This window comes from Hibiscus syriacus, unplaced genomic scaffold (genome assembly GCF_006381635.1).
Source record: "Hibiscus syriacus cultivar Baekdansim isolate YM2019G1 unplaced genomic scaffold, ASM638163v2 tig00110356_pilon, whole genome shotgun sequence".
NCBI lineage: Eukaryota > Viridiplantae > Streptophyta > Magnoliopsida > Malvales > Malvaceae > Hibiscus > Hibiscus syriacus.
Genome location: NW_024062700.1, coordinates 221,555 through 248,559, shown reverse-complemented (window position 1 = coordinate 248,559; position 27,005 = coordinate 221,555). Strand labels below are relative to the sequence as shown.

The window sequence follows — 27,005 nt, the reverse complement described above, 5'->3', positions numbered from 1 at the left end:
ATCATAAATAAAATAAGAATATTAAACACAAAGATACGAAGAGATTGAAACTTCCAAACATCAAAACAATCTAGTAATATTCATAAAACTTTTTGTCTTTATTGAACGAGACGTTTTACAATGTGATAAAAGAGTGGTGAACGAACCAAACAATTTAACAAAATATTTGCTACACAAGTTTGATTATATCGGCAAACCACCATTTACAAAAGAGGAGATCTGACAATACGTGACTACCGACAAACCAATCAGAAAAAAAATACCGTGAGGATCTTTATGTAAACACCAACACGACCACAAAAGTATGCGAAAAACTTACTGAAAACCATAAAGAACGTGCCACAAGAGCAGAGAAAAACGTGTCACAAGAACAGAGAAAAACGAATCACAAAGACAAATATTCTTATTTAAAAATAAAAAAACTAAGAAAAGATAAAGACATAATATGAAAAAAGAAAAGAAAAATAACAACCACCTACATTCAACAACCAATATTAAAATTAATGTTATCTCCGATTAAACAAAAAAAAATCACACAAAAAAATTAAGAAAAAAATTAGGTTTCTTCAATCTATAACATTTAATAGTTAAATAATTTAATAAAATAATATTTTATAGTCAATATCATTGGTATACTTTTCCTTAAAACATCAATGAAAGAAAATTGACCCATACTTTAATCACCCTTTCATATAGTTTACCCAATAATTGAAGCATTTTTTTTGGGGATTAATCCTCTTCAATATCACTCTCACTACCTATTCAAATGGATCTAAATTTTCTCACTTCCTGTCCTTTCATCTCCGAAGATTCATAGATTGTCTACTCCTAAATAAACCCTCTTCTTTTCATCAGATTGCGAAAAGGCTTTAAGAGTCTAATTTTGTTTCTTCAAAATCACCAGCTTCAGCCATGAATTCACTTAAACTCCTTTCGATTTTCCTCATATCAGCCATTTTCCGTTTGGGTTTAATCCTGTATGGTGAATGGCAAGATGCCCATATGGAAGTTAGATTCACAGATGTGGATTACATTGTTTTTCCGATGCTGCTTCTTTAATGGCTTCTGGCCAGTCTCCTATAAACGAACCACTTACCGTTATTCACCTTACTTGCATTTCTGTTGATCCCCAACTCTTTTATTTCCCGTTCTTGGGGCAAGTTTCTCTTCTCAGCTTCAGGTATTTTCAGCTTCCACCATCATTTGTAGTATATCAAAATTTACCCATTTTAGAATTAAGTTTCTTGCTTTTGCACTTTGGGAACTTCTTGTTGCAGATTCTGCCTTTTCTTTAGATAAAAACCATGTCTGAATTTCATTGTGCGTTTTGGTTCTGATCCTCGTTTTGCAGATTTATTTGTTGGATTGTTTATCCGTATCATATTGAAGAAGCGTAAGGTGCCTGATCATCTATGCACGTATTCCATGTTGATATGGCTTTTCAACCCATTCACCTTCACAATTGGAACTCGGGAAACTGTGAACCTATTGTTTGTGCCATGATTTTGTGGATTATTATCTGTCTTATTAAAGGTATGCAGATTTGTTATTCCCCTTCAGGTTAAATATATATTCTTTAATGTATAGTTAATCAGAGACGAAGAAGATGAAACAAATGACTACTAGGTGTTCAACAAAATGTTTAGGAGAGAAATACTTAAGAGAACTTTGATACGTGGCAATCCATCAAAGAGATCAACACTACATACTACTACATTCATTGTAAACATTATTATTTGTATACAGCTGTGTCTAGCTCTGATAAGAAACAGAAAATGATAACTGAAAATGGTAACAGCGAAATTGAAAGGCTAACAAAGATACACTAAAAAGTTGCTGAATAGAAACTAAGTAACTGCGTTTGTTGTTGACTTTAACCACTGTGTTGACCATCAAGCCATGTCAGCCTGCTTATACTCTGATATGCTCCTTTTTGTTCTCATATGTATTAGTGTCCTATAGATGCCTCTAAAATTGGGTTCTGAAAGGATGTCTCTTAGGTAAAGGCTTACTTCTATATATTTTTGTTGTTAAGATTTGGTTTTCAAGGTTGAGTTTAATGCCAGTTATTTCTTGGGTGCCTGGCTTTCTGATATAATTATCACTCAGCTGGAAATGCTGGATCTGACTATAGGTTAAACCATCTTGAGGGAGCACGAGAGTGCCGAGAGATCCCTTCCATTTGCAGGTCTATCTAGGTTCTTCTTGATTAGCTTCTTACTACGTTGGGGTTGCTACAGTCAGTTAGTTAGGGCTAATCCAGCTTCTAGCCATTTTAACCTGCCAAATAAAACAACTTAAAAGCTTAAGTCCAACTTTATTTTTCAGCTGATATGAGAAAATTTATGAAGTTGTCAGTAATTAAAACATTGGTCCTGTAAGGGAGAGTCTTAACTGTATAATCTGCTCGTTGGGAAGTTTGGTGTTTAGAAAGGATGATATTGTTATTTGAGTTATATGTCTCTAATGCAACTCACTGTATGATTTTACTTTTAATGATCCAGCTCATCTTTTTAGAGAGTAAAAGACTTGCACTACTGGCTTAGTGGGAAGGATTTACAGTGGTAGCATTTAAACTGGATTGCCTACTTGATTTCAATATTAATCATTCAGAAAGTATCGAGTTAGGAACTGAATGGGAAAACTTTCATTACAGTAGTTTTTCATATGTTACATATCTAATATAAGTCTTACGTTTTTTCTGTCGATGCTCTGAATGGGAAAACTTTCATTACAATAGTTTTTCATATGTTACATATCTAATATAAGTCTTACGTTTTTTCTGTTGATGCTTGGGCATTGGGCACCGTGTTAAGAGTAGTTTTGTTGTTAACTTGATTAATTTTGGTTGGCTCTTTTGATTTCCTTCTTTCTTCTTGATAGGTAATGTTATACAAGCTGCATGTTGGTATGGTCTTATTGTTCACTTCAGAATTTATCCTATAATCTATGCCCTTCCCATCATCGTTTTTCTTGATCCACGCATTTTTCAATCTGGTGTGAAGCCATTATTATGTGATTGGACCTCTGATCAACTGAAGACTCGTCAAATTAATTCACAAGTGACTGATCAGTTTGATGCATGGACAGCAGTTAAAAGCATATTCACAAGGTCAAGAATTTTGTTTGGTCTTGTTTCAGGGAGTGTTTTCCTCCTTTGTACTGGTTTTTTCTTCCAATTATATGGATGGGAATTCCTACACGAGGCATTGCTCTATCATCTTACTCGCACGGATCCAAGACATAATTTTTCCATCTATTTCTACCATATCTATCTTAACTATGAACGCGATCTTTCAGTTCTGGAAAAGTCATCTCGTTTTTGCCTCAATTTATAGTGCAGCTGGTTCTTATTTTCTGTTTTGCAAAGGATCTTGTGTTCTGCTTCTTTGTACAGACAGTGGCATTTGTAGCATTCAATAAGGTATGCAAATTTAACATTCGTAGCTTCACTTTATGGACCTTGACATATTATGGTAAACATAAAAATCTACGATTTTGTATTTATTCTTGATTTACTTCTTGGATAGGTAATAACAGCACAGTACTTTGTATGGTTCTATTGCCTCTTGCCTCTTATTTTGCCATGGACCAATATGAAGCTTAAATGGAAAGGCCTGTGTTGCATTCTTTTGTGGATGGGAGCTCAAACCCACTGGTTGTTGTGGGGTTACTTGCTCGAGTTTAAAGGCAGGAATGTCTTCCTACAGCTCTGGGTGGCAGGCCTACTTTTTCTGGCTGCTAATGTTTTCATATTGATCCTGCTTATCCGGCACCATAACTACGCTCCAATATTTAGACAGCATGCAGGTTTAAAGACCACACGGAAAAAGCGTGACTGAGAAGACAAAGTTCTTGCAAGTTGCAACCATGTTGGAATTTGGGATTTCGTCTAATCAATCAACAATGGTTACAACATATGAGCGTTAATTTTTTTCCGGTGGTGATTTGCGGGCTTAGATTTCAGAATTTTTGGCATAGGGCTGAATCATATAGTAGGGATGAAACACTATTTTGATGTTTGATGGCTTTCATTTACTTATTTTTCTTACAGAAATTGAGGATCAGTAGTGGCTTAGTTATCGACATATTTGCTTGCTATTTTTTAAAAAAAATTTAAAAGTTTGTATCTGACGGAAGGAATACATAGAATTTTGTTAAACATGGAAGTAGGAGATACGGTGAAATGCTGGTTGAGCTACATGAAGGATTATTATCTTTTGGCTTGGCACAAACCTGAACAAAATAATAGTGTTTTGAGCGATGCTGTTCAAATCTTGGATACAAATTAATTATCATACAAGAAATGTTATAATAATGAATATAACAAAAAAATGCTATAAATATGCAAAATTATTAAAATGTGTATAACTATTTAACATCTTAAATAATTAATGAAATGAATTGTGAATCTTAAATAATTAAAATGAATTGAGGTCGTAGTTCTCTTTATAGATTTTGAAATTGAATGTGTGTATACTCACTCACTCTAAATAGATATTATATTATGATCGATATAAACTATTAAATAATAATAATAATAATAATACATTAAAAGGGCTCATGTCAGAAAGAATCCGCAAGGGAATACAGCTATCCAAAGAAACAAACACCTCCAAAAGTAACACGCAATTTAGTTTAGGTACTATGATGAATATGAAATAAAACATATACCGCGTCGTTTATCCCGTTCCAATTGTGTTATTCGCTCCATTTCTCTCAGACTCACTAGCACACACTCTTCCTCCTCACTTCAGCTGAGGGATTGTAAATTCCAATGGAAAATGTGAATATGGCGTTGGTTTCAGTTTCTCCCTCACCCTCAAAGTTTTATCTCTTAGGACACACTAATAATCCTATTTATAATCTGAAAGCCCCCACCAAAATCTTCATTTTTCCGACACCCAATACTGCCCCTCGTCGTTCCAGAGTCTCCTGCTCCGCCCACCCTACTCGTCCACGACGTCTCTCCCAAATTGTTATTTTTCTTCTCTCTCTCTCTCTCTCTCTCTTGTTTCTTATTTTAAAAGTTTATAATTTGATCTTTCGTTGTTCTTGTTAGTGCAGTTTTCGGGAAATCTGGAGATGAAAGGTTTGCCAGCATTTCTTCTTCAAGTAATCAACAAACTTCTTCCGTTGGAGTCGACCCTTATCCAACTGTGCCACCGCCGTCGTCTCAAATGTAATTCAATCCACCGTTTTCCTCCTATTATCTTTGGTTTCTAATTTCTGCTTTCGGAATTGGAGGAAAATGATCTAACTTTTTTGAACAAACATTTGATGTTACTTGAACGCTGAATTAGAAAGTAATAGTCTATATTAAAACTAATGTTGCATTTTAGTCATTTGTCTAGTTTTAATCTTTTTCTTCTTCTTGATAACTTTGTAATGAGCAAAAAGCAAGCGCGGCTATCAAACAGAGCCATATTTTTCATGTACAATGAAACACTGTTTTATTGTTGTTGTATATGAAACAACCATATATGAATTGATATCTAACTTTGATATTTACCCATTTTTTAATGATATAATTGTAGTTTTAATTGTTTACTTTTACTCTAAAGCACTAAAATTCAGAGTACTACGTAGCGCTGCATACTACAATGTGTTTTATATAGCTTGCGCTCATATACCAACACGAAGACATCATTGACGAGGTTTGACTCACTTAGCTAATTTAGTTATTGCTCATGCAAGAAGGCATCATGGAGACATCGAAGGGTTAATTACATCTCGAGACTCACGACTCACAATCATACCTATAGTACCCTTAATACTTAGGCCGGAATTCTAGAACTGCTGCATCGGAACTTACACCCTGCTAATTTACTCCTCGAGAGTACTTGAGGTATCTGCAGCCATTTACCAATTGAAGTGCCTTGGCACTAGCTGGGATATATCCTGATGTTTATAACAATAAGGTGATCGATATACTGGCAATACAAAAACATCCTTAAAGTCTCATATCTAACTTAACAACAAGCAAGAATACTTCCTTAGGGAACACGCAAAGGTGGAAGATTCTGCGGCTAAACATTTCCTTAGAGTTGAACTTTAACTCATAAAGGAACAATCACTTATTCTCATAAGGTCCTCATATGCCTCTAAACTTGCAACTCCAAAACCAAAGTAACATTTGTGCTAACAACTCCCTTTAGGTCGACTACCGAGTTTGACCGAAACCCTCGAAAATTTCTAAGGCGACTTTGCATATCCCACTAAAGCCCATTAATTAGGCACTTATATATTGAGGACATGATCCTCGAAACAAATACATTTCCTACTTAGTTCACTTGACACCACAAAAAAAACATGCACTTATTCCTACTGGAACAACATGAAAAACTATAGTAGCCGAAAACATACATGGCGTCTCATTTGCGACATCAATGTCTTGACCCTACCTCTATGTGATCTGACAAACTAGATCACACATAGTTGGATCGGGAGCTGGTCAATCCATTCCTCTTTTCTTCTATTTGAGCATAGAACTAGCAACTTTCTGGGTAGGCTCTCTAGTAAGCTGAGCTACTAGGATCGCTTCCCGAGTCAAACTGGAGCATCACCATCCAAACTAGGGTAATCCCTCACTAAATGTACCAAGGATCTGCATCCATAACAATTCCTAGAGTGCATAAAGCACTTTCCTCGATGATTTTTACTACAATGCTCGCACTCAGGGCCGTCTTGTAAATTTTGGTGGTCCTGTGCTATAACAATAAAATAGGCCTTTTAAAACTAAAATATTAGATATATAAAGAAGTTCACTAATATTTCAAAATTTGGTGATCCTATACCATAACAGTAAAATAAGTCTTGGACTTGAAAATTCTTGGGCCAAATATTCTAAATACACATACATACAAAAGGCTTAAAAATTTTTGGAAGCCCTTACAAAAATTGGGCCCTGTGCGGTTGGGCACCCCGCACAGGCCCAAAACCGACCCTGCTCGCACTCTTAATACCTCAAAACTCTATCAGAGCCTTTAAAACTCGTCACAAACGGTGAAGCCGGCGGTCTCCTACGAGACCCCACGTTAAACCCCTGACTCAACTGGAGTGACAAGGCTGACGTCATTCTGCTCATGTAGACCTCTGGCTCTCTCTTCCACTGACTGAGATATATCTACTGGTACACGAGTCCTACTCCTTGGGGTGTTTGACACACCCAACAAACTCTACCTCATACTCTTCTGGCCTCCACCATTTATCAATTTAATTTTACTGTGATATTTATTTTTTTATTTAATTTTCTAGTTTTCAAATGAATCATATATATATAAGCAAGCAAACGTCAGATTGAGTAATCAATAGTAGAATTGAAAGGTTCGGAATATAGTTGGAACGGTAGCTGAAGATGTAATTAATAGTAGGGGACATGACGGATGCATTTGTCCCTAGGATCAAATGTATAACTATTATCTTAAATAAATTATTAAATATAATTTAATATATTAAAAAAAAAGAAAATCTTATATACCTGTTTTATTGAAAAAAAAAAGAATACTAAAATTTATGAACCTCTATTTTTTATTTTTTAATCCATTATTGGTGAAGGAAAGTTGTACTTATAGAATTGACCAAGGAAGGGGCGGGTGAGGTAATTGTACTTTAAAAATTTAAAATTATCATATATTTTAAATTTTTTATGTATTTTTATTAAAAATTTTATTTTCTGTTAAAGTTTATTCCCCTAACATCAAATCATGCCTACGTAGTCTTACCCTTATGTAGATTTATGCGGTTACAAAACCATGTACGTCGTCATTCTTATAAACCCCTTTCTTTCTTTTCCCCCGAACACTTTGGAAACTATAAATAAACTAAAATCTACAATAGGAGAGCAACGGAAGTAATTCGAATGGAAGGGCTATGTGAACGCGTTAGAAAAGGTGCATGGACCGAAGAAGAAGACATTCTTCTTAAGAAATGCATTGAGAAATGTGGCGAAGGAAAATGGCATCTAGTGCCTTTCAGAGCAGGTAAACTCATCCAGTTTTTAAACAAAAGTTGATTTGGTTTGGTGAAGACATGAGCTGGAAAGGGTTAAATTGCAGGGTTGAATCATTGCCGGAAAATCTGTAGAATGAGGTGGTTGAATTACCTGAAGCCTAACATCAAGAGAGGAGTTTTTGCAGCTGATGAAGTTGACCTCATCATTCGCCTCCATAACCTCCTTGGTAACAGGTAAGAGCTTCATAGCGTGCTGATGATTTTTTATATATACACTGAAATTTACATGTTCCTTAAAGTTACCATAATAATCATTTTAATGGAATTTTAAATTTTAATTTTCCATCATCGATGAGTTGAAAAGTATTTTGAATCTAAAGTGTGCTCACAATAGTAAAAAGGTATGCTATCGCAATAGCATGATATCAACAATCATCGTCTATTATGTCTATAATCGCGATAAATTCAATCGAAATCATGACTATAACCACAATTTAAATCTTTGGGTAATGTATCCTCTCTACAGTGTCAAATTTAAAAAAAAAATTATCGGAATGAGTTCAAATACCATAGATGGCAGAGATGTTAGTGTTTGTATTTTAATTTTTTAAATATGAGATGGGCCATGTTCTTAGCCTAGATACGCCCTTGTCTCTCTAAATAATTCAAGTTCAAATATTAATATTTATAAAATATAAATAAATTTACTTAAAATTAAGATAAATAAATTCAAGTTCAACTTAAGCCTATTGACATGAAGATTCAATGAAATGAATTTTTTCAACTTAAGCCTATTTTTAAATTTAAAAATCTTTCGTTCGTCGTTACTTTTAGCATCAAGATTCAATGACATGAATTTTTTCAACAAAACATAATAATTATAAATATAATCATATTAATTATTTATAAGAGAAGTTATTTGTTAGTTGAATTTATTGGGACACAAGTTTAAATCATATAAACAGTGACAGAAGTGGGGATACCACAACGCCACTTAAGATTAAGTAGCTGAATTTCCTCCCTGCTTTTTTAGCTTTATTCATTAACATTTAGGGCCATATGATTAGGTTAGGTTATGTCTGGTTTTTCAGGGAACCCAAACTCCAAGACTGCTACGGTTATGTTTTTTTATGGAATTTGAAGTCACTAAGTTTATCTTATATAAATTATTATTTTTAGATTTGAAAATCTGTAAATCACACAATCCCCTTAAATCCTTTGAATATAAAAACGTGTATTATAATTACAAATAAGAAACTCAAATATAATAAGATAAAAATGAAATTTAATAGGTATATCTTAAAACCAATTAAATTAGAGGATTATGAAACATGGAAGAAAGAAGAAAACTTGATGCAACATAAACCCAAGCACACGTGAGTTGGGGACATCATTTTGCGATGGTATATGATTTGGCAAGATGTTGTGACAGTTGATCCAAACAACATGGGATGAAAAAGGATGGCTCTTGGTCCCGTAACCCAACACGCAAACCACGACATAATCGTTCTCATTTCACGTGTGATTGGTAAAATTACTAAAACATGAATTTTAACAAAGGTAAAATTACACCAAATACTTAATTGTATCTCGCGTCTCGAAATTGTAATTCTTGTTTTAAATTGATTCTTAGATTTTTGAATGTTTTCATTTCATCCTTATATCCATTTTATCTCATTCTCAATTGGTTCCAAACTTTTAAACATTCTATTTATACCTCCAAGCTATGAACCCCATTCTAAATTAATTCCTAAACTTTTGATTATTTCAATTCATTCTCGAGTTTTTGAATGATTATGGGGGACTTTGTTGGAATATCAAAGATTGAGAACCGGTTTAGAGTGAGGGTCGTAGCTTGGGATGAATTTGGAATGTTCAAAAGGTTGGGATCAATTTAAAATGAGAGTTATAATTTAAGGATGTGAAGTGCAATTAACTCAATTACACAAGATATTATAAAATTGTAGATTTTTAGTTTTGTTAACATTTTAGGTAAATTTGTTAATATTTTCAATTATATAAATTTGAATAGTGATTTGTGTTATTTCTAAAGTTGGAACAAGATTTTTTTTATTAGTATGGAGTGATTACAGAGTAGCATGTGTTTAAAAGTTTCTTAATCATCTAACAATGGACGCTCAAACATCACTGTAAATGCCGTGTTCGAATTCAAGACCTCTAGAATTATAATGTTTAAAAGTATGTTAATCATCTATGTAATCTAATAACAATGTATATATTTTTTTCTTAAAGTAATATTTTTTCTAAATTTCTTACCCAAGAAATATTGCCTATTTCCGGAAGCAAAAGAAAACAACAATAAAATTTTAGAAGATGGAAAAATTATTTACATGCATTTTCATTTGATATATTAATTTTAATTGTAATATTATAATTTTCTTAACTCCAAAATATCCTACCCCATATCATATAATCTAACTGTTACAAACCTTGAAAAAGACTTGAAGGCCAACTCAACACTTGAATGGAAAAAAAAGTTAACACTTGTCATCCATACAGCCACACTTGGAGCAACTTGTTTCATTGTGAGTAATTAAAAAAAATTGTGTTATCAACTCATTAAATATATGATTTTCTTTATTTGATATCATAGAAGATCATGAATATGCATTTTTAAATAATTTGAGATGGTTATATATTAGTATTTATTTAGATATTTTTAAGTTTATTGATAATATAGACATACGTTGTAGATATAATAAGGAATGATAGTGGGTCGGGTTAGGGTTGAGTTTTTGGTCAATGCAACCCGAAATATGTATTCTGCACCGGATTCGACCATACCCAAAAAATTTATATCATTTATCTTATTCGATCCAATTTATTAGAGTATAAATCCAATCCGATCCGACCTGATATAAAATAAAGATTTAATTAAAATATAATAAATTTTTAAGAAAATTGCATTATTATATTCGGATCGGATCAAAGTTTTTCACCTCCATCCAAACTCGACCCGACCTAACCTCACTCCTTAAAAAATTCGAACCAACCCAACTCGAATCTGATTTCTTTTAAAAAGAAATTAAACCCTAACAAGTCGGGTCAGATCAAAACGCACCATATTCAAATTAAATTATCATCTCTAGATATAAACTATTCAAAGTTATTTTTAAAAGATAACATTTACATTATAATTAAGACGGTTGAATAAATTATGAACTCACTATACAATAAAAATATGCCACTGGAATCATTAAATAATTGTAGTGTTTAAATTATGAAATATATGATATTATATATTTAAAGCATTTATCACTAAAATATGTCTTTATCCTATTCCTACACCCAATACTTGATGGTTTGGATAATAAATTAGTGATAGTGTTACATTTATTTATCTTATAAACTTTTAAGGACACTGTGCTAAATATTAAAATTTTATTAAAAAATGAGTGAAAAATAGGAAAACTAGGTTAATTGTATTTTCTATTTTTTAATATATAACTATTTGTTAAATTTGTAATTTTTATTGTGTTAAATTTGAGATTGAGTCCGTATATTTTTTTTAACACAAATCGATTATTATAAATATAATTAATTAATGTTCCTATTAAGCTAAATTTTATCCATGTTAAAATTTTTGGTTTGTCAACGCAGGTGAAATTAAAATAAAAAGTCTAAATCAAATCATGAAGTTAAGTTAGATTTCTTTTAGTTACTAGAAAATCAATGAAAAATGATTATTTTAATAGTTAAAATTTTATTTTTATAATGATATTTCAAATTATATATATATATATATAACCACTGAATAATAGAATGCTTAACCGTGTTGATGATTTGAACTAAAACATAAATTAGAAAATTAAAGGGTAAACTGCAAGTACTTAAACTACCAATTATATATATTTACTTCTTAAACTTTTATTTGTTTCAAAACTACACCTAACATTTATTTTGTGTTTCATTTTAGTACACATCGTTAAAATCTTAACAGAATTGGTGTACATGACATTTTTATGGGTAAATTACATCATCCATCACTTAATTATCTTCTCACTCCTACTTTGGTCACTGAAGTTCATTTTTTTAATTTAAATACTCAACTTTCAAATTGCTCATGTTTAATCATTCTAGTTTATTTTTAATATTTTTTGTGACATGAAATTTTTCATTATTATTATATTAATTTATGATTAAAATAAAAAAGTTAAATTTAAAATTTATAGTGGTTAAATTAGGAGTAATTTGAAAGTTAAGTAATTAAATTAAAAATTAAACTTCAATGACCAAAATTGAAGTGAGAAAATAGTTGAGTGATGAATGATGTAATTTACCCATAAAAATATTATGTTTTAATAGTTCCGCTAAAATTTTAATGACAAGGTACCAAAACGAAACAAAAAGTAAATGCTAGTTATGATTTTGAAACAACTAAAAGTTTAGGTATCAAATTGAAACACAATTGATAGTTTAGGTACTAAATATATAATTTATCCACAATTAAACTATGTTAAATTCAAATATAAATAATAAAATTAAGAACACAGGATCAGCACTAAAACCATAATTTAGCCTAAGTTATTTATAGGCTTAATGTAAAAATAAATATACAAACTATACTCAAAGTTAACTTTTGGTGTCTAAAGAATTTTTTCGCTAAAACAGGTGCCTAATGTTTTCTCCATTACAATTTTAGGTGTCTGCTGTAAAAAAATTGTTATGTGACATGTGTCACGTTCATATTTTTTTAAAAAAATTTTATTCAAAAAAAAAAAAATTATAAACGTGACATATGTCACTTAATAATTTTTTTACACGATATGCAACTAAAAGTGTAACGAAGAAAATATTAAGCACCTATTTTTAACAAAAATTCTTTAGACATCAAAAGTTAACTTTAAATATAATTTAAACACTTATTCTTGTGTTAAGCCTTATTTATATATTTATTCTAATGTATTACATGATTTTATTACTATTATTATTACCTTTTCAACTGCGTTGGAAACACTTGCCTTGTAAGAGGTTATAATGGCATAATACTAAATTTGGCTCCTAACATTTATCAAAATACTCATTGTGGTATTTATTCTTGTTTTAGAATATTTTAACCTCAACATTTCATTTTGGGGTAAAAATCCTCTATAAATGAAAATCATCAATTAATATATAATATTGTTCCAAAATAGGAGTCTTTTTTACCCTAAAATAAAACGTTAAGGGTCAAAATACTTCAAAGAAAAGAATAAGAGCTAAAGTAACTATCATTTTTACCTTAAAATGAAACATTGGAGGCCAAAATGCTCCAAAAAAATATGGTCTAAAATGATCATTTTAGTAAATGTTAGGTACTAATTTTCACATTATGCCATTTATAAATGGTATATAGATGCAAAATACTGTTATATGTTTTTCAACGTAAATAACAATGGCAGGTGGTCATTGATTGCCGGTAGACTACCCGGAAGAACAACAAACGATGTGAAAAACTACCGGAACACCCATCTGCGAAAAAAGAAGGTGGATCCTTCCTTCAACCCAAACCCAATACCAAAGTCATCAAACCTCGCCCTCAGATGTTATCAAATAACAGTTTCCCACTATGCTCTGCTGAAAACACGAAATTCGACGCCATGGCAGCAGCAGCAACACCAGCAGGCAACAATTTAGGATCAGCCTACAGCAGTAGCTATTGTTTCCCCGATGAGAATGAGGAGATCATGTTGTGGAAAAATCTGATGATGAATGAGAATGATGAGATCATGTTGTGGAAAAATGTGACGATGAATGAGAATTTGGTCGATTATCAGCAGCAGCATGGTTCGCTCGACAATATGGATCTAAGTGTGCTGGGAGAGCAGCCTATGAAATGACGAATTGGATGTGTTTGAGGAAGACAATTATGGTAGTTTGGATGAACTTTATCTTGATGTTGAACTCTGGAATGCGTTCAACCCATAGCCAAAAATATTTTGTGTATTAGATGGTTGTTTGCTGTCTTTGAAGTATTATAGAAATATTTTCTTAAATATTTAATAATTATTATATCAATTGAATTGAGATATAATCAATAAAATATAATATAAATTTAACAAGTTATTCTCTGTCGATTTTTTTGTTTCACAATATAATTTATTAAAATCCTTTCTAATACTAAATGGAAGAAAAGGGAGTCTAATACAACTAGGATAAAGTTACTACACGAGGGCTGCCACCTGCCACCTGCCACCCAGCTAGATCACGAAGTAATACAAGAAGCATACATTGTGAAGACAGAACATGAGCCAATGCATATCTCTACGCATGATTTTACTTTTTCTGTGGCTTTTGAGATCATTCTCTGGGGACCCAGTTTTCCTAGCACTGTCCTCGAACTTCTTTGATTCCCACTCTCAAAAGAAACTATCCTCCTGATTACTTTTGGAATCTCTTTAAACTGACTCCCACTTATCCCGTCATGTTGTAAGGATATTTTGTTTAAGCCTGCATCCTAATTTAACGACCCGACCGCCCCACTTTCCTTTATCATTCCTTTATACACTTCATATTCAACTCGGCCCAGGTATGCTCGAGAATCTTCCATACATAAACTCATAGCCTCTAATTCTTCAATAGCCTTTTGAAAGCATGGGTTTACTAAAATTGGGTCTGCTTCAACCAAGACTTCCACTAAAGCAGATTCCTTTAGTTTGGACCCTCGAGAGCCCAACTTCTCACACGAGACCCTTTGATCGTTGTTCATCTCTTTACTTCTCACGCTATGATTGTTGTTAAAGTTTAAAACGTCGGGTTCATTTACGATGTTGCAGCCCACTAATTTCATTTCCCCAAGAGATCTATGTTATTCTCTTGAAAGAGATTGTGTAGTCTGATTTCATTTCTGACGACCTTTCTATTTACGATGTTGCAGCCCACTAATTTCATTTCCCCAGAGATCTATGTTATTCTCTTGAAAGAGATGATGTGTAGTATACTCCGAAATTCCCTTATTAATAACATTTATGGCTGCATCGGTTCTAGGTAACTTTGTTTCCTTCTGTCATCTTCCTTTTCCTCTGAGATGAAACTGATTTCATTTCTGACGACCTTCTTCTTTCTCAGAACTTGATTTTTTGTTCCTCATGCGATTCTCATTTTCTTTGTTTCCTCTATGATTGTTATCTCGTCATAGCGTGCCTACAACCATCACTAGCCGACATCATAATGTTTTTTACTTTACACACTCTTGGACCAATCCTAACCTAGTTGCATTTAATTGAGCTTGGAGATTGATCGTTCATTCGTTCCTAGACTGCGCTCCTTTTCTGATGACTTTGATGGAGGGTCTCAGAGGATTTTTAGAAGGCTCCAGATTCGAATCATAAACCACAGCCCTGGTAACCCGTCCAGAGGATTAAATGAGTTATCCGAGAATCCCACTCCGTTACTCCAACTTCGAACTAATATCCCCTACCAAGACTCGACCACCTCATTGTCTTTCCCCCTTAGTGAGTTCAAGACCAGAATAGAAACTTTTCACGGTCTGCACTCTAGTTCAAGTTTTCGCCATTCGCCTCAAAACTTCACCATAGCTCTGCAGATTCTTCAATGTAACATCATTACATCACTGTAACGGAACCCAGAGAACTCTAGCCATGTTGATCTTTGCATCTGACTCAAAGTTCTGATCAATGAGTTACCTCCACAAGATCTCTTTAAGATACAACCACTGCAACTCTTCAAGAGTCACATACAGATCTCGTCTGCAATAGTTAGTAGAATGTCTTCCCTCCCATTCTTTGAATCTTATCTCACCTAGACCCCAAGTCTGCAATCTACTTCTATTCTACTCACACTGCCCACCGAAGCCATGGTTCCTACCAGGCACCTCTTAATCTCCAGATGTCTTTTCTTTGACGTGCCTTGAATGCTCTTTTTTTTTTACTTCTAACTTCGGATTATTTGACTTCTGGTTAATCAGCTTAGTCAATAGAGGTCTACGTTTTGCCTTCGAACCTGAGAGCATACTACTTCTCCTCGAAGATCTGGTGTAGTCTCTGGAGCATCCCTGAAATTCGATACCCATGAATCATGTGACCGCTCAACCTTTTTAGTTTGTTTTTCATGTCAATTATCGTAGTTCACCACTTAACACCGTAAAGTGCCACTCAACAACATGGTCAACGAGAAAATTGTTGGTCGAAGGAGAACATTGGATTCTTTTTCTAAGTTTGAGGGTTATATTGAGTACAAAAATAATTTGAGTGTCACATGATTTTCTTGAAAGTATTTTTGTTATGTTTTTAACAAACTATTGAGAATTGCAATGTCCATGACCTATGATACAATGGTACATGGTTCACATGGCAAATAGAATGGATGAACATGTTCCCATTACAGAAAAATGATAGAATGCTCCTAATGTAATAGCCCTCCAAACTGAAACTTTACTGACCCAAAGGAGATCAAGGGCAAACCACGACTGTTTTTAAAGGATAAATATTGACTTGAGAGATCAATAGTCCAATGGGTTCAAGGAGGAGATAGAAAAATCGGTTGAAATGGACAAAATTTGTAACTCAGATTAGGATTCTGATACTGTATGATTTTAATTTAGCACTTTGGAAAAACAAGGGTGCAGATTGTTCCAAATTACAAATACCTTTTTGTCACAAAGTAGTACAGGCCGAGTACTTTGTGAATTACGTTTTTTCTTGAAGGGATATGAGCGACCACTTACATGAAGAAACATTTGGACATTCCTATTAAAGAAACTTATTGGCTTTCACGTAATTGCAATGTGAGAGTTATATCTCCCTCAACTATTTCCCACGAATTATGTAATAAGATGATAATCCGACAGCGCCCTCGTCTTTCTGCAATAAATATTTGTCCATATTACATTAAGAAATTGTGTACCACATGGGAATAACAGGACCCACAAACAAAGAAAGAATGTAGCCAATAAGGCACCCGCTACCACACATTGATCAATCATTATTAGTAGATCTGAGATCCCCCCCCCCCCCGCACCACCTGATTAAATTATTTCAGAAAAAGGAAAGAAAAGTGGTCCCTTCTGCTGGTTATGGCCTCACAGCTTGGAATCTACTTTTTTTTATGTATCTGTGGATCACACATTTTAATGCTAAGGAGCTTCTTTATCAAAAACTCTTCATAAATCTTTTCATACTTCATTGACGGGTAAGCTTAGGTAATTAGGCCCTCCCACATATTATCTACTTTTATTTTTTTGTTAAATATAATTTTTTATCTACTTACAGATTTTTCTTCTTTAATCTAATCATGCTATATTCATGTGCCATTGCACTATATAATTACTATCGAGGACTATGGGGATTATGTTGGCTTAATCCTTGATACGTGCATTCAACCCTAATTTGATTCGTTATTTTATTTTATTTGAAAATTGATCTATTTTATTTTTCGAAATAGGTAAGAATTTATTAGGATAACATGTACAAAACAACATAGTCATGAGCATCGTTAAAAAATCATCCTACCTAATCGGAGAAAAAACAGTGAGCCGTGACTACGATACAATCCGAAAGGCGCCAGACAACACTCGTTGAATAGCATCAATACACAAACGATCACAGCACCTATACTCTGAGATCTCTACGGAACCACTGGAACAACACAAACAATACTCACTGTAAACTTAAAACCTTAACCAAACTGCACACACGACTTCTCAAGGGACCAAAATAATTAACCACACCAACACAGACTTTTAATTGCTTAAGAAATATAATTGTCTGTCAATTGATTGAATTAAAAAAATGAAAGCAACATTTCTTGTCTGCGCTATAAATCACGATGCTTGACTTTATACAAATAAATGCACTGCAAGGAAACCATTGAATGGCATTTCTTCAACATAATTAGAGTGACTCGTTTGTATTTCTAAAAGAGTTAAGAGGGTTAAATACAAAGGATTCATTTTTAAGATAATATATTTATTGGCGTCCTGTTCATTGACTAATGCTTATCAACATTTTTATATATTTTAAAATAATATCATATTTATATTTATCAACATTTTATTATAATATTAAAATAAGTATTAATTATTATAATTTTAAATTATATTAAAAAGACATATTTAAATATTTAAACAATAAATAAGTTTATAATTAATATATATACACAGATATTAAAACATATAACTTTAGTATAATTATAATATTATAATATATCTCACGTCTTTTGTATATTATACGGATAGAATAATAAGTGTAGATGTGTAGCACAAGGGTAGTATACTTTTTTGGCTTATTATTTGTATATATTCGGTCAGTGCATGTGGTATAAAGTATAAACCGTTGCTTGACGCCACCTCTTAAAACAAATAATAAAAAATACAAGCATTTAATTTTTCTCTCTGGCTCGCTCTCCTCTTTACCATTACCACTTGGATATTTCCTCTTCCTTCCTCTTGAGCCACCGACTCTTTTCTTCTTCTTCCATGGACACTGCAGCTGAAAATCAGAGCCCTTCTTCGTCAGACGTGGATGTCACGCCGCGTGGAGCATCCTCGGCCGTCCTTCGGGCCCTGCAGTTAACCAATACGACGACAACGATTCCAAGCTTCAAGCCGCCAAGGAAATCCGCCGTCTCACAAAACTCCCAGAGGTGTCGGCGCTCCTCGCAGAAGCTGCCATCCCACTCGTTTTCTATGCTCCGAGCTGACTCACCTGAGTCCCACCACGAGTCCGCCCTTCTCGCCCTCCTCAACCTTGCCGTTAAAGACGAAGAGTACGTTAACTCTTTAATAATCTCCACGACTAACGTTTGTTTTTAGGATTAAATTTCCTAACCTGCTTGTTTCAAATTGCGTTTTTCTTGATTCGGACTTTGGACAATTGATTTAATGATTTGGGTAGTTTTTCTTGGATTTGGAGTTCGTAAAAGATTGGTTTTCACGTTGGTTATTCTTTACTTTAGATGTTTCTAGTTTCTTTTTAACATGAGAAAGAGTAATAATTTATAAAAAATATATTTCCTGATTGGTTATTCAGAAAATCCGCATAGCAGAGCATCAAAATATGATTCTTTCTTTTTCCCATAAGATTTTGACCGTACAATTTAATAAAATATAAAGAAAAGGTTTTATAAACAAATTAATTGGGGAAGGTGAATAGATGATCACGCTCTTTTCCTCATTTATGGGTCAAACTTTAAAGCGAAGATGGATTTAATTCTGGGATTATTCCTTTACTAAAATTAGGTGCTTCTTTTCCTTTCCTTTTTTGGTTGAAGGGTGTATATTTTTCTTTATTAATTTGATTAAAAGTGTGGTTCTTCTTTTAAACTTTCTCTTATCTCTAGTTGAGTTATCATTTTTACATCAATGATTTGTTTGGTGATGAAGAAATATATCAATTCTCTCCAAAGAGGAGAATTTAAATCCGTCTATTGTTTACCTTAGGAGCTGTTTTCCCCCTATCGATATAAGAAAGTATCCTTTTATTCCTTAGAAATGAAGCAACCCAATTTGATTAATTAAAACTTTTATGATCTTGTATTTTTCACATTTGGTGTTTGAGCCTTAATGAAGAGAAAATGTTATTAATTTGCATCAGATTGTGCAGGAACAAGATGAGGATTGTGAAGCAGGTGCGTTGGAGGCAGTTATTAGATTCCTTCAAAGTGATAACTTAAACCTACAGGGCACTGCAACAGCAGCTTTGCTCACTCTCTCAGCTTCTGTCAACAACAAGCCGATCATCGGAGCTCCGGTGCCATTCCTCCTCTTGTTCATATCCTTAAACATGGAACCACGCAAGCTAAGGTTGATGCTGTGATGGCTCTATCCAATCTCTCGACGCATTCCGACAATCTTACCTTCATTAAACAAACCAGTCCCATCCCTGCCATTGTTAGTTTACTGAAAGCCTCAAAAAGTCTTCAAAAACAGCCGAAAATGCTGTTCCGTGATAGAATCCTTGGTGATTTTGAGGAAGGAAGAACAGCTTTGGCAGGTGAGACGGAAGCTAGCAGTGGTCGAGGTGCTCGAAAACGGCACTCTCCAGGCAAGGGAACATGCGGTTGGGGCACTGCTGACGATATGCGAGAGCGACCGATTAAATATAGGGAACCGATTCTTAGAAGGTGTAATCCCGGGAGTACTGGAGCTAACAGTGCAAGGAACACCAAAATCTCAGACAAAAGCAAAGACCCTTTGAGGTTACTGAGGGAGAGTCCATATCCGAGATCGGAGCTCGAACCTGACACACTAGAGAACATTGTTTGCAACATAATCTCTCAGATCAACGGAGACGAGCAATCGAGTAAAGCAAAGAAGATGCTGGCTGAGATGGTGCAAGTCATGGGCAGAGCTTGAGACATTTACAGCAAAGAGCTCTGGTTTGCACTCCAACGATTTGTTATTGTTTTGGTGGTGTTTGTATAAATCATATATAGTGAAAAATGCCAGTCCAGGCCGCATGTGGTGGTATCAGGTGACTGGTAAATGATGTGAATAAACTGGAAATTATATGTTTCTAGTTTGCTTGTGAAGAAGCTGTTATTATACAAGCAATCAATGTTTTCTTTTTCTCTGACATTTAGTGGACAAGGAACAGAGATTTCAATTTTGCATTTGGAACACGGAACATAGTCAGCCAAAGTTATTGGGATGGGGGGCTGCTTTGCTTTCCATTGAATTGAATCAGTTGAATCCACATTTGATAACTTTACTAGTCTCCATTATTTTAACGAACCTCTCTCTTCTCATTTTCCAAAGTGGATTCCTTTTTCTGCTTTTTGCAACTTTTCTTTAGAAATCATCATCATCATATTATGATACCATCCAATGGTTTTTATATTCAAAACCTACAATTTCCAATATATGTTCATATTTTAATACAATATATTCGTCCTGCAAACTTTGGTTTGAATCGGCCACATTCAAATCCAGTGCTTTTCTTTCGATTCAAGCACGCCAGAGATTTCCTCCTGAGATTTTTGTATTGCATCAGTCTGCTGTTGTTTCGATTCAAGCTCCTTGGTGCTCTCCAAAATTGAGTTTTTGATTGAGATAAGCTCTTCCTCTCTTGCTTGGAACTGCTTGGGGCATCCTTCAATGGATAGTTGGACAGATCGGAGTTGTTTCTCTTTTGAATGGAGCTCTTCATCCTTTGCTCCAAGCTGCTCGTGCATTCTTCAATCGATATTTGGACCATGCTGAGTTTTTTCTCTTTTGAGTGGAGCTCTTCTTCCTTTGCTTCGAACTGTTTGGTGCATCTTTCTATTGATATTTGGACCGAGCTGAGTTCTCTCTTTCGAATGAAGTTCTTGACTACATTCTTCAATGGTCATTTGTATAGCACTGAACTCCTGGTTTTTTCAATTCGATATCCTCCTGTGATTTTCGTATTGCTTCAAGCTGCTGTTGTTTTGATTTAAGCTACTTAGTGCACTCCAAGATTGAGTTTTTGATTGAGGCAAGCTCTTCCTCCTTTTCTTCGAGCTGCTTGGTGCATCCTTCTATCGAAATTTGGACCGACCGAGCTGTTTCTCTGTCAAATGGAGCTCTTTCTCCTTTTCTTCGAGCTGCTTGGTGCATCCTTCTATCGAAATTTGGACCGACCGAGCTGTTTCTCTGTCAAATGGAGCTCTTTCTCCTTTTCTTCGAGCTTCTTGGAGCATCCTTTGATCGATATTTGGATCTAGTTGAGTTGGCTCTCTTTTGAATGGAGTTTCTGGCTTTGTTCTTCAATGGACATTTGTATAGCATTGAACACCTGGTTTTTCAATTCGATGTCCTCGGAATATCCTCTCACCCTTGCTTCGACTGTTTTGAGCTTCTTCTTTGTTGATTCAAGTTGTTTCTCACTCCTCCTAATCGATTTTAACAGTGAATCGAGTTCATCATCTCTTGAATTATGCTCTTGCAACCGATCACTAACCTTTTCATCAATCAACTCCAATTTCTTCTCGTTATAATCGAGCTTAGCAGCAAGAACTCCTACAGATTTTTCGAGTGCTCCATATTTTCCCTTTTTGGGTTCAACTTCTTCCTCATGATCCTGAATTAAAGACTTGATCGAATCAAGCTTTTTCACATTCTCACTAAGCTTTTTGCAATTCTCCTCTATCATTTCTCGACTTCGAACAAGTTCATTCTGCTTCATATCGAGTTGGTTAGAACATTCCTCGATTGAATTTCGCAAACATTCCAACGCCAACTCCCTCCCTTCTGGCTTATCACAACATCCACTTACAGAATTCTAAAAAGAACACAATTGCTCCTTCTTCAAACAAAGCTCCTTAGAACAATCATCGACCGATTTCATAACAGAATCCAGCTCGCCGCTTCTCGAGTTAAACTCCGATGAAGAATCTTGGAACAATTTCCGCATCCAATAAATTTCCTGTTCTTTAAACTTAAGCTCAACATGCATTCTTCAACCTTCTTACTCAACACAATTCACTTTCTTTCAAACCAATCTCTTCTTCTCTTTCCCTCAATATTCTCATGGTAGATTCGAGCTCTTTTTCTCGATATTCAACAACTAATTTTTTTCAATAGGCTTGAGCATTGGCTTGCTCAAGTAAGTTGCGAAGGTTGTAACTCACCCATTTTCAGTTTTTTTTTTCTTTTTTTCAATATTAACGATTAATTAGATAATAATAATAATAACACTGAATTTAAACATCATGATTCCGATCAGTGGCGGAGTTATGCACACCCTAATTTTTTTTGTCAACTCTGAATTTTTTTATGCTCAAAAGGTAATTAAAAATGCCTACTACAAACATTATTTTTGTTTGGGTTTAAAAATCCATTATCAAGACCCAATCAAAATGAAACAAAAAATATATGTAGTTAAAACTCAAATACAATATTGAACCCAAATTTAATATACAATCCAAATCCAATACTCTTAACCCAATAGCAACCGGTCAACCCAACCCCTCCAAATTCATTTGCACCAAATACAGAAAATGACAAAATCATTACATTTTCTCATATTTCAGCGAAATTTATATAGAGAAACTCCAATAACATAATAAGACTATAATCTACAAAAAAAAAAAAATTATAACACAACCCAAAATCTGGGGGGAAAGTAGTCTACAAACCTGTAAGAAAATAGAGAAGAACTAACATAAGAAACTAAAATAAATAGAGTAAATTTAAAGGCAAGGTCAAACTTTTATTGAGATTTTTTTAATGATGACGAACATCTCCAACCACGAAGTCGTACGGTGAGTAATTTCACGACGACAGTGAGTGGACAAAAATTCTCCGACGGTCAGCAATTTTCTAAACATCAAAATATTATATTTGAATTAATTGATATATACTAAACATTTATTTATAGATTTTTAATGTTTAAAAGTCAAATTTCAGTTCTTCGAAACATTCTTCCTCCGTAGGAACAACGTGAATTAATTACAACTACAAGATTGTTTTACATGCATACGTTGTGGGTGTATACAAACACATTGGCAAAAAGATAACTTTTGTTCCAGCAGTAAACTCAATTTATCATTTTTGTTTATATTGTGTTTACGCATCAATTTAGTCATTAAATTTGTTTAATTTCATCATTCTATACTCTTTTCTAACGTAAAATTCTAAACCTTAAATAATAACCTCATAACCTCTAAACTATAAATCCTAAACCATATATCATAACTTAGGATTAATAATTTAGGGTTTTAAGCCCGAAATAAGATATAGAATGATACAATTGAGCAACTTCGATGGTTAAGTTGGTGCAAAAAATAAGATAGGAGCAAAAGTGATAAATTGGTCTACTACAGAGATAAATGTGACCCTTAAGCCATTTTTATTTTAAATATTTAATACATAAAAATTAATAAAATATTAAATTATATTTTATATTCATTTCGAATTACATTTTTATTATAATTTAAACTATTTAAATCTATAATATTTTAAACTGTTTGTTAGGAACAATTTATTGTTATTATTATAAAACTAAAAATACTAAAAAAAAGCTAATGAAGAATATTTTAATCCATTCAAAAATATATTCAAACCCATATATCTATATTATAAATAAATTCCTTCATAATTTTTGAGTTTGAAAGGTTTAATATACCTATTATATTAAAATATAGAAAACATATTTAAATTTAAAGTTTAAGGATCGTTTTTGCTCTTGTAGTAGACCTAATTTACCATTTTCGTCTTTATCTTATTTTCGCATCAATTTAGTCATCAAAATTGTTTAATTACATCATTCTATATCATACCCCTAACTTAAAACCCTAAATTATAAATCTTGAGTTAGAGATTAGGGTTTATATTTTAGAGGTTATATGATTATAATTTAGGGTTTAGGGTTTATAATTTCGGATTTTAAGTTAGAGGTGGGATATAGAATGATGCAATTGAGCAACTTCGATGATTAAATTGATAGGAAAATACGATAGGGGCGAAAGTGATAAAATGAGTCTACTATGGGAGCAAAATGAGAAAAATGATCTTATATGTATAATTATGTGATTAATAAGGAGAAACATATAACACGGTTCATATAGAATCGATGACCTCCAAGTATTTGTTGAATATATTCAAAGACCATTTCTTAGAGTAAACTTGGAAATGAGAAGAAAGATTAATTACTCTTTTCGTTTGACATTTTCATTTTGACTTTCAAATTAATTATATTTCGACTTTGATTATAAAGATATTAATGTAAATACATTTTAAACAATTTCATTAATTTGAAACATATGCCCATGACTCATGAGTGAAAGATTTGTGAAGAGGGGAAAAAAGGGTATAAGATGAACTTCACTAATTGTTAAATTGTTGCCTAAATTAAGAAGATTAATGGGTGAGTTCATATATTGCAGATCTCTGAAGCTGGCCCATCTTCATGGCTAGCTACAAAAACAACATTTGCATCCCTCGCCAAACAATTTTATTTATTTTAAAAAGCCATTTTTAGCTATTAACTACTCCATGTATTACAAATTAACAACATGTAGGCCCAAAATTTCCATTCAAAATTCAGTTTTTAGCTTTACTTAACATGTGAATTTCCTTTATTTTTCCACTAAGTTCACCTAATTTTCCTGGATTTCCTTTGTTTGATATTGATTGAAGTAAATTACGGAAAATTTAAAAAAAGGGTAGGCAAAAAGAGAGCATACCTCACGTTTGGCCTTAAAGTTTTCTCCAATGCTACCAAGCCCAGGCTTCCACGGCGCTGCTTCAACGGTGGATTTGGTTATCGGCACCACCGCCGAGCTTATCGATATAAAGATCGAGGATCTTATCGGCCACCTCGACGCCATCTCGGCTCTCTTCCACCAACTTGGCCATTTGAGACTTGGTCAGCCTCATTTTGACAGTCAATCCCCCGGACCCTGCAGGTGCGACCCCAATCCCATCAGCCCCTAGGCTCGACGATGCTCGAACCATGGACACATCCGAGACCGTTCTTCTGGACAACATCAAGCACTCTAATCTATCTTTAGCGCTCATGTGAATCCCTCCCGAACGGACTCTCCTGGGTGCTTTGTCTTCTTGTGGAAACTTTGGCAGCTCCACCAGGAAGTAAATTTTCTTAGGCTTCAAATCCTGTTGTGGCTCTAATGGCTTAGCTCGAATCCCGTAATGCTTGACGGCCTCCTATTCCAACAAAACATGGCCTGGATAATCCTTCACTACGTCCCAAGCTCGAATTGGTGCATTTAACTTGATTGTTTCGCCATCGATTTTCATCACCTTTGCCTTCTTTCGTCCTCCTATGCTGTTCCCCATTTTCTCGGTGGTGTAAAACAAGTGGTTTTCGATTTGGGGAATCTTATAATGTGCTACTGTTTGGAAGGGTTCAAATTAAACATGTTGTGTGAAAATGGAGAGATTTCAGAAAAGATTCCAAATTTGTTTAAGATTTGATGATAGACTTTTTTGGGAGATTAAGGTGGGAAAACTCAATTGTGACTGTGCTTATAGGAGACGGAAGAGAAGGGGGTGGGGTGGGATTTGTTTTGATTTTGCCAAACCATTACCAACGTTGAAATGGCAATCCCACTTTATTAAGCTGAAATAGTGGGTGGGGACATCATTGCCATGAAATGCAGGGCCAACCTACATGATGACTTTACCTAGTAATATTATGTCTTATAATCTGGTTTAGGCTCAATATTTTTCAATCATTGCCATGTTTAATTACTTTGCTTTATCGTATCTCATTCGAATCTTTTTTGTAAATTGTATTTCCGTTATTATTATTTTATTTTATGAAAAGGAATTTTAACATCTTCCGACCAATTACAATCTCTTGGCATATACCTTTATAATCACTCTTTCTTTTATTTAATGAGTTTTATATCCTCTGCCCAACTACAACATTATTATCATTGGCAAAATCCATGTAATCTGCAAGAACTAAACTCATTATTTGATAACCATATTGTTTATTCTTATTAGCCTATAGATATTATCATAATCTTAAGACTGACATCAATAATAAGATCCGTATATAAACTATCATACCATTCCCACCCCTAGTGCTGTCCCTTTTTTATATAGCTTTAATTATTTTTCAAAAAGCTACTTCATTATAATGACCCTCACATGCTAAGCGGCCCAAGTAATGATGGTTAAATTTTATAATACTAATTAGTCCCCACTACATAATTATATGGTTATATTGAAGAAAAAAATTTGTATTAATTCTGCTGTCCTTTGAATTAAACATATAATTAAAAAGAATTATTTAAGATCATACCTAATTTGTGTTGCTAATTGAAAATTTATAACTACCACTAATTGAAAGAAAATGTTTGTATTACGTCATTCCATTAGATTTTAAAGCCAAAATTTAGGGGGATGTCGTTGAAATTGTGAAAACTATGCTTGCCATTAGGGCAGCCGATTTTTGTTTTCTTGCATCTTTTTATGCTTCTATTTACAATGCTTTAACCATTTAAAGTTGATATTTCTTTTAGAATTTTAGAGGTTACATGAATATTAATTTTATGATGGTTTAATTTATTTTATCGCCAAATATATATTTATATTTAATACATTATTTAAAAAAAATTTAAATACATATTAAGATTTTAATTATTGTCACCTCCAGAAATTA

The 27,005-nt window shown here is 33.6% G+C and overlaps 1 protein-coding gene and 4 pseudogenes across 1 annotated transcript; 4 read left to right on the top strand and 1 right to left on the bottom strand.

Annotated features, from left to right (window-relative positions):
- The first annotated feature begins 736 nt into the window (after nucleotides 1-736).
- On the top strand, nucleotides 737-4,075 carry LOC120121083 (annotated as a pseudogene).
- A 712-nt stretch (nucleotides 4,076-4,787) lies between these two features.
- Nucleotides 4,788-5,458, top strand: LOC120121069 (protein TIC 40, chloroplastic-like). Its single transcript, XM_039140543.1, has 2 exons — nucleotides 4,788-4,979; nucleotides 5,068-5,458. The coding sequence occupies exons 1-2, from the start codon at nucleotides 4,793-4,795 to the stop codon at nucleotides 5,184-5,186; spliced, it is 306 nt and encodes a 101-aa protein (XP_038996474.1). The 5' UTR covers nucleotides 4,788-4,792; the 3' UTR covers nucleotides 5,187-5,458.
- Nucleotides 5,459-7,852: 2,394 nt separating this feature from the next.
- LOC120121100 lies at nucleotides 7,853-13,793 on the top strand (annotated as a pseudogene).
- A 4,595-nt stretch (nucleotides 13,794-18,388) lies between these two features.
- LOC120121099 lies at nucleotides 18,389-20,519 on the top strand (annotated as a pseudogene).
- A 4,367-nt stretch (nucleotides 20,520-24,886) lies between these two features.
- Nucleotides 24,887-25,905, bottom strand: LOC120121053 (annotated as a pseudogene).
- Between the last annotated feature and the right edge of the window lie 1,100 nt (nucleotides 25,906-27,005).